We start from the raw sequence: 13,426 nt of genomic DNA, 5'->3' as shown, positions 1-13,426 counted from the left end.
ACAAGCCTTCTGCCCAAAATGTTATTACCTTCACTTGCATAGAGACAGAGAAAGCAATCAGAGAGAGTGAAAAGTCAATCTGTAAACCCATGTTGCATTCCATCTTTTCTCCCTTAAATTAGAAGGCTGTGCTGCCATTCAGTGAGATCTCGACCGGCTGGAGAGTTGGGCAGAGAGGAACCTCATGAGGTTCAACAAGGACAAGTGCAGAGTCCTGCAGTTGGGAAGGAACAACCCCATGCACCAGCACAGGCTGGGGGTCAAACTGCTGAAGAGCAGCTCTGCAGAGAGAGACCTGGGAGTCCTGGTTGATAATAAACTAAACATGAGCCAGCAACGTGCCCTCGTGGGCAAGAAGGCCAATGGTAGCCTGGGATGCATCAAGAAGAGTGTGGCCAGCAGGTCAAGGGAGGTTCTGCTCCCCCTCTACTCTGCCCTGGTGAGGCCTCATCTGGAGTCCTGTGTCCAGTTCTGGGTTCCCCATCTCAAGAGGGACAGGGAACTGCTGGAGAGAGGCCAGTGCAGGGCCACCAAGATGATCAGGGGACTGGAACATCTTTCATATGAGGAAAGGCTGCGGGAACTGGGGCTGTTTAGTCTGGAGGAGATTGAAGGGGGATCTTATTAACATTTATAAATATCCAAAGGGTGGGTGTCAGGAGGTTGGGACATCCCTCTTTTCTGTAGTAGATAGTAACAGGACAAGGGGTGACAAGATGAAGCTGGAACACAAACAGTTCCACTTAAACATAAGAAAAAACTATTTCACTGTGAGGGTGAGGGAGCCCTGGCCCAGGCTGCCCAGAGGGGTTGTGGAGGCTCCTTCCTTGGAGGTCTTCAAGACCTGCCTGGACATGTCCCTGTGTGACCTGATCTAGGTGAGCCTGCTTCTGCAGGGGGGGTTGGACTAGATGATCTCTAAAGGTCCCTTCCAACCCCCACCATTCTATGAAACTACATAACTATTTTTTCCTTGAATCCATACTTTCAAGCCTGAAGACCCAATAGTGGACCAAATGATTTTCTTCTTTCCTTTTTCAACTACAGGCATTACATTTACTATTCTCCACTTGTATCCAGATCCAGACATTCATTACTATTACACTTATTCAAGGTACATGTACTCTCTGTTATGTATTCATCCCTGCACCTAACCCGAGGACCTGAGTGCCACAGCACATGTTGACTTCCCCTGTGTCACCTCTAGAAGCAGATGTCAAGTCAGAAGTGTGAGGATGTACAAACACTTTTCTCAGCCTCAGGTGATCTCTAGCTTGCACTGACTGATTGTATTAACTAAGCACCCTATTAATATTCACCTTGCTGTAGCCTGAGAGGCTTCAGTTGGCAGAACAGATTCCACAGCAGCTATGATAAACAGAGTGTCCTAATCCATACTTGTCATGGAGTAATTTAGGCTAGAAAGAACATCTGGAGGTTCCAACTCCTCTGATCAGACAGTATTCTACTAAAAGAAACCAAACAACGAAATCCATGCTGCAAAAACTAAACTACTGCAATACACTAAGCATCTGTCAACAGCCAAAATCAACCAACCAAACAAACAAGAGAGAAACCATACAAACAGCCTGCATTGCAATCACTTGCAGATCAGATCCACAATGGGAAAATCTGAGGAGCTTTCTTCTTCCAGCAGCACTGCGCTGCGAGGTTGTGTAGACAGGAGCTCCCCACAGGGTAATCAGCCTGTAGAAACTTAATTTGCACCTGCATCAAGTGGCAAAGTTTCTGTGGCACTGTTTAGGAGGGCCCTTCACTATGGTTAGATCTACATGCATGCCAGTTCATTCTCATTAATATCTCTAATGCATAATTGCAGTCAATAATCAGCCACTGAATCACACATTTGATGACCTCATGCTTACCCCTTTGTACTGTTAATAACAATAATAATATCCCTGCATAATGGGAATGCTTTCTGCAAAACAAGTCCACCAGCCCTTCTGGTTTATGACTTAAAATATAACAGAAGCAGTTTTAGGCAACTGTCAGCATCTTTATGTTCGTTATTGGCATCATGTGTACTGAAGTCTGAGTCACAAAGGTTTGGGCGGTACCGTTAATTACCATTAATCCTTTCTCCACTCTTCCTACATGAATGCCTGCTTCTCACAATGTGTTCTCTACACATTTATATACTTAGGTCCTCTTGCACACTCCAAATCAACTCGACTTTAGCAGTTTCCACTTGACTTTAGCAAGTTTCACCTTTGTTTCCCAAGGTGAAACTGCCTCCAGAGACCCCTTTCCATTCCTTACACCCTTATGCTTCTGTAAGGTGGTCACTTTTTCACTATGAGCTGGAGCCCTACCCTAAGGACCCCTCCTCTCTTTGACTCTTACTCTCAAACCACAAGCAGATGGCTGAGGTGCAGAACTCCTTAGGGCCTTCATACTACTGCCCCAGGAAAAAGTGACACTGGGGGATCCCTAAGGACTTCAGGCAGAGGATGCACAATCAGAATGTTCACTGATCTACCCAAGCACTGGTCTGAGAAATGCAGATCTTAGCTTCTTGCATTGTGAAGTGTACATCTTCCCAATGCCCCAAAGAGAGAGATTAAAATACATTTCATTGTCTTGCTGGGTCAGTGGGTTTTGATCAGATCTCCCATTTTGTGTTAATATTCAGGCACATTACCATCTGAGAGAGATGAATAATAGGAGCTATTTCATTTCTCTGACAATATTAAACATAATGAAAAGTCTTACTCTCATCCCACGCCCTTCTCCATGAATTCTGGCCACAGACAGATCTCCTGTCGGTAATGGAAATGTCAGTTTGATTCATCTGCTCACCAACTAATTCTTACCAAACAATTTCCAGGAGATAGCAAACCATCCAAAAACATTCCTTTGGGAACAAGCCAGAACCAACATTCCTTATGGATTAGTTTTTTTTACCACTGTTTAGGCTCATACCATTTCAGGTAGCTTTGCTACTTTATTTTTAGCAGTGCCTCCAGCAGACCAGGAAAGAGGCAGATCATGACTTCTGCTAATCTGCAAATCTGAAATTACAGTTGGGAGACAGAGTTATTATTTTACAGCTAGATGATGACAGCATAGATGACCTTTCTGCAGTGCCAAAAGTCTTATCCACAATGATCTGGGCCTTTAATCAGGGAGGGAAAGTATAGATTAATCTGTGTCAAAGGAAAAACATTTTCCCTGTTACAACAGTCACATATTAAAACAGATTTCCCATGGAGGTTGTGCAGCCTCCATCCCTAGAGGTTTTCCAGGCCAAACTCGATGAAGCCCCGTGTAACCTGGTCTGACTTTTCTAAGGTAAAAAAAAAAGGCATGTAATAGCAGAAAGCATCCAGGAAAATCTCTGATGAATGGGAGGACAGAGTCATGAATAATAAGAGGCAGGAAGAGCAGCATCAGTGTTTTACACTTGCTGAGCCACACTTGCAGGCAAGCAGGGCTGCCAGTCGTCAGTGCCTCAGCTCAGTTTGCTGGGCTGGCTGAGTCATTTTCCTGCCAACCACTCTGTGTGCTCAGTCAAGCTGCAGTGCCACTGCTGCCTCAGCCCTCGCCCTTTTTGATGAAAGATGAAAGCTCTCTCTTGCTCAAGATGAAAGTTCTTTCCCCTGCTTGTTTGAGACAGAAATGTCTGCTCTGGCAGATACCTTATGCTGCCGTCAGGCAGAAGAAAAATCTTGGTGAAAAAGATAAAAGGGCTCAACTGCTCCCAGTTCATTATTTTTACCACAGGGATCTTCTCTTCTCCCACACACAATGTTCCCTTTGGGTGAAGAGTCATTCCCCTGAGAAATCTTCACTGCCACAGCAACTTCTTCTGTATTCCCCCACCCTTCTGCCTATCATACTTGCATTCCATCAGAGCCTTTGACCAACATCTGTTTCAGCTCTGGTTGTACTGACTGGGGTACAGTTTGCAATTCAGTCCAGTTCACAATACTCAGTTGGGCTCACACTCTTAGGAGGCAGCAGCTGAGTACCAGGCTCCTCTTGGCTCTTGCAATGACTCTGATGTAGTGCCCAAATGTAAAACTTGTCTTCTGCACTGTACCCACCCCCTGCCTCCTTCAGGCCCAGAAGACTTTCAGGTACCAACCTGCTTCTTTACTGAGAAGATGGACACTTGGCTAATTCCAAGTTCCTTTAGTGTTCTCTGACATCCACCTCCACATGCTCAGCCCAGCATGATGAACTTGCAAAAACCACCATGAAGCTCCTTTTTCAGTTAGATCCAGCTAAGCTAAGGAACACAAACAACTGAGCTCTGAAACAGATCACATATGAGTAAGAGAAAAAAGCTGAGCACAAGTTAATTCTGTTTGTTTGATACATCTCATTAGGTTTATGGTTCCCCACAATGCCCATCCTCCTAGGAAAACTGCACAGCCTATGCATTCTGACATTTTTGGAAGTCCCATGAGCAACAGAGCAGAGATACACACTAAGAATTTGTGAGTCAAGTTGGTTTTAGTCACACCAAAGAGGCTCTGAGTGGGTTCAAAGCCACAGGCAGGATTTTACCGTGGTGTCACTGTATAATTGGGACCTTCTAGAAATAAACAGTGTACCAGGGAAAGGCTGCTTAGCAGATCATGAGGTGGTGGGTTTCCTCTCCTTAACTGAAGCCAAAGCAGTGAGCTATGAGATAGGATTGTTCAGTGTTGGGACAACAAGAGTCCAGGCTGGGAAACTCCTACCCTGCTGATCATTGAGGTGTTCAGGCCACTCCTTCAAGCAGGAGCTAAGAATGGGAACACCAGAGAGCCATCACAGAAGGTCTGTGGCCTTGATTTCCACTTTTCCACTAATTTCTAGGTCAGTAAGAAAGAAGTCACAAATTGCTAATGTTTCCTTTTATGCCTAGATCTCAACAGTGAAGCACTTCACAGGGTCCTGAGCCAGGGTGACTGGAGCTGATGCTATTAGACAAGGGTAGAAAATTGATCTCTTCCCAGTAAGATTTAGAGGCCAGTCGGACAGGAAATTACTCCAGCTGGGCACTCTGTCCCCATCTCTCAGCTCTTCCTGCAGCTAGGGGATTCACTCTATAATTGCTTTCTTAGTCCACATTTTATCCTCAGCTGACAGAATTCCATTAGGGTGATACAAGCTGCGTGATAAAGGGATGTTTGTGTCTCACATGGGCTGTGAATCATTTCTCAGCAAACAAGCAAATAGTCACAGAAATGGGCAAAAGAGACCACTGAGCCAGGAACCCTACTTGTGCTCTGAATGCCAGCACCTCGGCACTCAAATGGAAGCAAACATTCTTCCAGTATGTTGTACTTCTCTGTTTCCCCCCTCTGCTCTTTAGAGGAGGCAATGTCAGTGCACATCTCCCAGATGACCATTTATCCCTGCAGTATTTTTGGACAATAATGGTGGAAATACATCTGAGCACATATGTCTGAAGAGTAAAACATGTTGGTCACACCTGCACAAAGTACAGTGGTTCTGAACAGGACCTTTGGGACTGTTTAGAAAGACAAAAGGAGAGACCTGCTAAACACAATGATACAACTGAAAGATAGACATGGAAAAAAGTTGATAGAAAATAAAGGAAGGTGCATCAAATGCTGTAGTGTGCACAACTACAGTATCTGTAGTACTGGGGAACGTACTGCTAGGCAAAGTGTTCACATTTAAAACAAAAACCATTTGGAAGAGATTTGGCTACTTCAGAGACTCTCAGAAGAGCAGCTCCTGTTAGAGCTCAGCCTCCTGGATCTGCAACCCCAGAACATGGAAGACACCCCAAGACACCCCTACACATGTCTGCTCACACCAGTGCTGGTTTGGACTCTGATCACTTGCTATATAATACCCCAGGCCAGTGCAGATATGCATCCAAAGCAAGGACTGATGAAGCAAAGAGTAGGAGGGAGTGGGAAACACTTCATTACAGAGTACAAGTCATTGACTGAGTCAAAGGGAAGGCAGACATCATCCCCTGCATGAGCCAGAATTCAGATGTCAATACAGAATTGCATGTTTGTTCTCACCTGGCTGAGGCTGAGAAGTGACCTTTTTCTGGTAACATAAGAGGCTTTTAATTAAGATTCCACATTTGATCTCCCTTATCCATTGCTCTCATCCTCACATCATCACTGGCAGTACATCCTCTCTCTGGTCATTCCCATGTGTTACCTAGTCCACAAGATCTCAAAACACCCATATAAAAACACTGGCACTGTCAGGCTCTTGTAGGTGCTACCAGTCTGGAGTTTGTCCCTGAAATGACAGGACTGAACATCACTATGGGGAATGACTTACATGGAAAACAGTAGAAGCCCAAGCAGGGCCAGGGAATAGTATAGAAAAAGGCATCACCTAAGCAGGATGCTGTGGTGCAACTTTATGACTAGGTCCAGCCTGAGCCTTGAGTAGGGTTCAGTTTAATTCAGCTGCTGTTATGTGGCTGCTCAAGTAGCTCTCATGGTTCATCTTCCAAAATGAGGATGAGTCCCCTGACTCAGTCATACACAAGCTCCCATGTATTCTATGCTGCCTTTTACACTGTCTACATCACTGCATGCCCCCTTGTCCACAGACAGGTGCTTCTCACTGCTGTTTAAATTCTACCAGAGTCAACCACAAAAAGGCAGAAAATGCAAACAGAAGTTGCAAAGCTTCCCAGGCACCCCAGTTTTCAGATTACATTGTGAAGACTGATAAAAATATCTTTTTGAAGATCAAAAAGTAGGCAGCATGACATGTACTTCCTCACAGATATTTCCTTATCCTCTGCCCTTCTCACTGGGGTCAAATAAACTCATTTCTGTTATCTTGATCCAACCCCTTTAAAGCAAGTTGCTCTAGGTAAAATGAGCAACTATGACATAAAGGTTTTTGAATGGCCTAAAAATTGCAACTAGGTAAAAGTGTAATAATCTACCCAAGGGCTTCAGCCATGCCAAATGATGTTACTGCACACCCTCTTGCTGAATTACTCTTGCATAAACTGTACCTGACAGTGACTCAACAACCACAACAACCCCCAGCAGTGCTACAGGCTTGGGGAGGAGTGGCTGGAAAGCTGCCAGGCAGAGAGGGATCTGGCAGTGTTGGTTGACAGCGGCTGAACATGAGCCAGCAGTGTGCCCAGGTGGGCAAGAAGGCCAAGGGCATCCTGGCCTGAATCAGGAACAGTGTTGTCAGCAGGACCAGGGAGGTGATCATTCCCCTGGACTCAGCTTTAGTGAGGCTGCACCTTGAACACTGTGTCCAGTTTTGGGCCCCTCTCTGCAAGAAGGACACTGAGGTGCTGGAGAGGATCCTGAGGTGGGATACTAAGTGAGGAAAGGATTTGGAGCATGTCTCAGATGAGGAATGGCTAAGGGATCTGGGGCTGTTGAGCCTGGAGAAAAGAAGGCTTAGGGGAGATCTTGCTCTCTACAGCTGCCTGAAAGGAAGTCTTAGTGAGGTATGGGTCAGTCTATTCTCTAGTAACAAACAATAGAAGAGGAGGAAATGGCTTCAAGTTGCACCAGGGGAGGTTCAGGCTGGATGTGAGGAGAAATTTCTTTGCTGAAATTTCTTTCTTCATTGCATGTTTACTCTTCCCCTTTCCCTGCTGTAAATGCTAGTCTGACAGGAATGTACTTGTGACCAGTTAGCTAAAAAAAAGGTGAAAAATGGGATTAAACCTTTTTTCTTATCCTTGATTCACCATGACAATGAGTCAGTCTCTATGTTGGAGTATACAGGGCTGGTTAGGACACTTAATGATCTCTGGTTATACCAAGGGTCATTACATCTCAGTTTCAGTCAGGAGGGCAAATGCTGCCATCTCCTACTCCACAGTTATTAATGAATTAATTCTAAACATTATACTACTCTTTCTATATGTGTGACTAGAATCAAGGACTTGATTAGGCCTTGACTTGGTGGTGTGTGTCATCCCAGAGCAGACAGCAAGCTGGCAAACCCTTTTTTCAGACAGACACACTGCAGGGAAGGATGTTCCACAACTTTTTTGGGAATATTTTAAAGACTTTCATGGTCTCTCCACAGAGAGGCAATTATGGGGAATCTCTTGAATGGGTAAAAGGAGCTGCTAGGAGAGGCTGGCAGAAGGCACAAGCCAATACTCTCTGTGCCAGACAAGTTGTCTCAAATACCCATTTACAGTGGCAAAAGGTGTGACAACTGGCTACCGTTACCAATTGACCACTGAGGCAGACCTGGTTGAAGAGAAACAGTCAATAGAGAGAACTGTGACCCATCTGATCTTGACTAAGCATTTGGCAATAATTTACAAAACCTAGACTTACCTCAGAGGATTAGGGTTGAAAAAGCACTAGCTCATTGCACAGGACTTGAGATGTTTCAGATGGATACAAAGACAGATGAGCATCAAAAGTCCTCTCCCCTCTCTCCCCCTCATACCTTTGTGATCAATAAGAAGGATGCTATTCTGTGCCAGGAAATATGACAGATGTCATTTCTCTTCACATTCAATGCAATTTTCTCAGAAGAACAAACAATGTGACAGACTTAATCTTGTCTATGAGATTTTTTTACAAGATAAATCTGTGGCTGTGCTTTAAGCCTTAAAAACCCTTGCTACAGCCTCTCCTCTTCTGAACACATACATTTACAGCTGCTCTCAGCCTCACCACTAACTCTCCCTTTCAGGTCCTCCTTTTTCATGTTGGAGTTGCATGTAATGGTTACCCAATTTGGAGTAAAAATTAAAACTTGGTTCTTGGTAGAGCTACACTGGTAAAGACAGCAGAGGACACAGTTCTCAAGGTTTCTTTTATCAGTGCAGTTTGGGAAGAGCCTTTAAATGAAGCACAATATACTCACACACACTGCTTCACACTGAGAAGTAAAGTGTTTTATATTTAGTACAAAATACATTTTGTTGTTCCATCAATACACACAAACCTGGAAATGCATTGCTACCTTGTGTCTTTTCAGCCTAGCCAACAACAGTTAACAAGTATGCTTTTCATAAGCAAATATACCAGATAGTGCACTCCTGACTTAGCACAAGCTGCACGTTTTGTATCAGGAGCTGCAATAGTGTATCTGTTTCATGTCTAAAAGCATAGACAGACTTCAGAGTGTTCCATTCTCTCTGGAAATGAGTTCTAAATGAGAAAGGAAGAATCTTCTACAGAAGAGATTTCTAGGTTGTCACAACTGACAAACTTTCAGTGAGAAGTGCATTTGCATAGCTACAAATCCTGCAGAGTAATCACTTGGTTCAGGTTTTGTTTAAATGACTACATGCAGGGTATGTTGTGTTTAAAAATGCAGTTCACTCCTTACCTTCTGCTAGTTAAAATGCATTTACCATTTCTCAGAGTTGTTGCTGGCAACAGATCTGGTTAGTGCAGCACAGAAGTTATGGCCTCCTTGTTCATATAACCAAATTCAGGCAAAATAGGAGGAAAAAAGCATTCCTCCATAGCAGGAGGACTCTGGAGAATGTGTAGGACACCTGTTAATGGCACTTCAGGCAAAACACCTCTTTTGCTTCTTTTCATGGTAGTGAAATAATGAAGGAAAGAATTATTTCACTGCAAAAAAATCAAAGAAGCAACAGATGAAACTTAGTTACTAAACCTGGATAAACCCCCGTCCTGATCTCCATTTTCTCAAAGCATTCATGACACTTCTGCATCTCCAGATGTCAGAAACAGTGTCAGCCCCTAGACAGAGCCATGGCAGCAAAATATACAGTGGCAATCCAGAAACAGAGGGGAAAAGAATATTTTCTCTAATAAGTGCATTTCCCAAAGAACTGTTTACAGGCATCAGAAATAAAGCAGAGACTTCCTTCTAGTGAGTTCTTGGTACTTGGCAGGAACAGTTGTCAGTTAGCAATAACGTTCTCACTCCTTCCTCCCTGGATTTTCAATTAAGAGAGGGGTGGAAAAAGAAGAGATCTGATAGATAATGACAATTCAAAAAAAAAAGAAAACCACCCCCCAAAACTGAATTTGCTCTTTAAATTTCATTACTGGAGAAAATTTCCTGCAGCAAATAACACTTTCTCTTGTAAGACAGGAGGTAGCTCAGCAGCAGCAGACACAGAACATCTTCCATTTGGATGACACATATCTTGGAGATGTAGACTGCAGTTACTTAGGACTGGGTGTATTCAGGACTTTCCAATGACAATTCCTTGTTATCTTTTCCTCCTCTGCAGTCCTTTTTCACACATGCAGGTTTTTGGGCGCAAAGCTGTTAAGGAAAATGGAGTGCTGTTTTAAGACTGTAGCTGTATTAACAGGAAGCATTATACCCATTTCTCCTTCCATCCCAAAATGAAAGATTAGCTATTGTCAGTAATGTTTCTCCATCAACAGTGAGTGCTGCCATTTTTTTTCACAGCCCCACAGAACCACTTTCCTATGTACCTGGTCTGAATTCAGTGTTGATCCCGCTCTGAGTAGGAGCTTGGACTCTCCCTCAGGAGGACTCCCCTTGAGGTGTTCTCCAACCCAAGACATTCTACAGATCTATGTTACAAAACACTGTGGCTGGTACCAATAACTACCACAGAGGAGACATGAGGCATGTCTGGACAGGGGGTATGTCTGCACTGGAATCTGGGATGTCATTACAACAGGCACAGAGATGCTCAGACTACTTTTGAGGCAGGCAGCGCTAACACAGTAATAACTTTGAAGCTGTATTTTTACAGGCAATGGCATTTCAAATCCTTCTCCTACAGAACTGTTATTAAAAGGCATCAAATAATTTCTGTAACACTTTCTAGAGGAACTAATTGGAGAAAGTGTCATGCTCTGGAGAGAAAACCAATCATGAATATACCAGCTTGGCTGAGAATGTGTAATGTATTTAGGGAGCTATTCTGAGTAATTTACAATAAATGACTGGGACTCTTCAGACTACAAACACAATCTACTCTTTCTCCTTGGGGAAAAAAAAAAGAAGTTGTTTCTTTTTAATTATCATTTTGTAAGAGAAAAGACCAACCAGAAAGACAGTGGAAGGAATAAAGTCAATGTGTTTTGCCCCTTCTTACACTTACCGTGATTTGGGATTTGCCTGAGGAGCAACAATCTGACACACATCTGCATCATCTCTAAAGCTGCTTTAAGGGCCAGTGAGGATGCAAAGAGTCCATTATGCCAAAAGCTACCTGAGAACCTGTGCAATTAACACCAGTTTTCAGTTTATCTTCAGTCAGTTTCTTTCCAGAGGATTTCTGTGTGTGCATTGGTATAAGCTATGACTACATGCCACATATGTCTTTGATCACAAAATCACAGAATCTTAAGGGTTGGAAGGGACCTCGAAAGATCATCTAGTCCAATCCCTCTGCCAGAGCAGGGCCACCTAGAGTAGGTCACACAGGAACTTGTCCAGGTGGGTTTGAATGTCTCCAGAGAAGGACATTCCACACCCCAATTGGACAGCAGGTAGAATAAAAGTCCACCAGAGCATGACACTGCTAATTTTCCTTTCTATGGTAGAAAAAGTAGAGCTAAATATATGAAATGCATAAGTCTACCTATTTTTCTCAGTTTAGGTCTATAACACTGTTCATTATCCATCTTGTCTGTGTAGAATGTGAGAAGGAAACTGCAGAAGACAGAACTAACCTGGGTCAGCCACAACCTGCTTCTTTTTGCTGTTTGTCACAATCTCGTTTTCATTCATCATTCGTACATCCTGATCTCCCATATGATTGCTGAAAAGATTAAAAATCAGTACAACAGCCAAAACAATGAACACTGTGAAAAGTTATGAGAGTCCAGGAAAAGGTTACCAAAGAAGTTATTTAGGTCCTGGGGGCTAAACAAAGCTACAAACATCAGCCACACTATATGAGACTATCTAGAAAGGAAAGGCATTCTGTCTGCTTCCACCTGAAGGATTTCTTGCCAGTTTTAATTAGTGGCATTCATTCAGGCACACATTCAAATAGAAATATCATATTCACAATAACATTTTCTTGCCTGCCTACACAGCTTGAACCACATCAGCCAAAGTGAGATTTTAAATCAGTGCTGCCCAGAGAGGATATAAAGATCCTTATATGGAACTTAACACAGTTTTGTAAGGTTGATATAGCATTATTAGCAAATTTTCTGAGCTAAACAAAATTCATTTACTGTGACAAGTTTTGTTTGCTGGCTGCTGTGAAATTTTAACAATCCCTTTTTGGGAAAGAAGTAGTAACTTCAAAGTTAAATTAAATACATTACAGGAAAAAAAATGTGAGCTGAATTGAAAGTTTAAGAAAACATTATTAATCTCATCTCCCTTTCACATAGACAAAACCAGAACAACCATGCCTTTGGAAAAAGAGAAGTGCATTTTTCTTTTCTCTACAAATACTACACAAAATAGGTTTCTGTTTTTGGAGAAAAATGGAATGTCTCTCAAACTGTGAAAAAGGAGAACCAACGCTGAAGTAAATCAGAACTTATGCTTTTGATGACAATATCAAACTCAAGTTCAGGATTCATAAAATACTGAACTGTGACATGTGAGAGAGAATAGGCCAAAATCAGAAGTAACAATATATATGCCCAAGAGCATTTTTAACATGGAGAGGCATTGTCCAGCATGTGGCAAAGGATTTGTCTTCTGTTGCTGAACAGAGTGGTAGGTGAGAAAAGAAGATTGGACAACAAGGCTAAGAAAAAAGACCAAAAAAGAGTTTCCTCTAGAAGAGAAGAGACTCAGTATGTTCTTGGCTGGCAAACAGATCATGCAGTTTGCATGACCCCAGAAGAATATCCTCCTAAAACCAAATCAAAGCACACATGTCCTATAAATATGTGCAAAGGAAGTTATGCAAAAAAAAAGATCTACAGAGACAGCTGGTGCTTCTCTGCTTCCAATACAATAACTTTACTGATAAATAGATATTAAGCTGAAGACAATAAAGGTTCATTTCTCCTCCTTTTCATATCCCACTGAAAAATTTCTCAAAACTCATATTTCTTCAAGACATCTTCATTTAGGTAACTTTTTCAGTTGAAAAATTGTTTGCCTCCTAATTTTGCCATGACAACACAGCCACTTGTACAAAAACATGAGTCTAACACAATACATCCAAATAATAATCATTTCTTTCAATATGTGACAGTACCAGTGGCCAACAGCCAATGCTTTGGAGAAACACAGGAAAAACAAACCCTGTAGACAAATGTGAATTTCTGTTCTTAATCAAGACAGCTTACATTCCTTCCACTTATTTATAAATATTTTAATATTCTTCTGAACAAATTATGTCCCATTTTGGAATGCAAAACTGTCCCCTTTTTTTCTCCAAGTGGCTCATGTGCAAGACTTTCTACTTGTCAGCTGTGTAATGTATGGGAAAATGTTGATTTCTATAGGCTTTTGCTTTTTCACTTTTCAATCTCATTTAAAATAAATTAGCCTTTCAATCTTTATTTTCCTTGATAGGGACTCTTTT

The 13,426-nt window shown here is 42.5% G+C and overlaps 1 protein-coding gene across 1 annotated transcript in view; it reads right to left on the bottom strand.

Annotated features, from left to right (window-relative positions):
• Positions 1-8,857: 8,857 nt before the first annotated feature.
• Positions 8,858-13,426, bottom strand: part of KATNIP (katanin interacting protein) — a 64,313-nt gene continuing 59,744 nt past the window's right edge. The window contains exons 25-26 of the mRNA XM_061993555.1: positions 11,598-11,686; positions 8,858-10,209 (exon numbers count right to left, since the gene is read on the bottom strand). Of these exons, the coding sequence (XP_061849539.1) occupies positions 10,154-10,209; positions 11,598-11,686 (145 nt within the window). The 3' untranslated portion in view covers positions 8,858-10,153. The remainder of the gene's footprint in view (positions 10,210-11,597; positions 11,687-13,426) is intronic.

This window comes from Colius striatus, chromosome 3, assembly GCF_028858725.1.
Source record: "Colius striatus isolate bColStr4 chromosome 3, bColStr4.1.hap1, whole genome shotgun sequence".
NCBI classification, from domain to species: domain Eukaryota; kingdom Metazoa; phylum Chordata; class Aves; order Coliiformes; family Coliidae; genus Colius; species Colius striatus.
The sequence above is the reverse complement of the archived record's forward strand: the minus strand, read 5'-3'. Positions and strand labels throughout refer to the sequence as shown.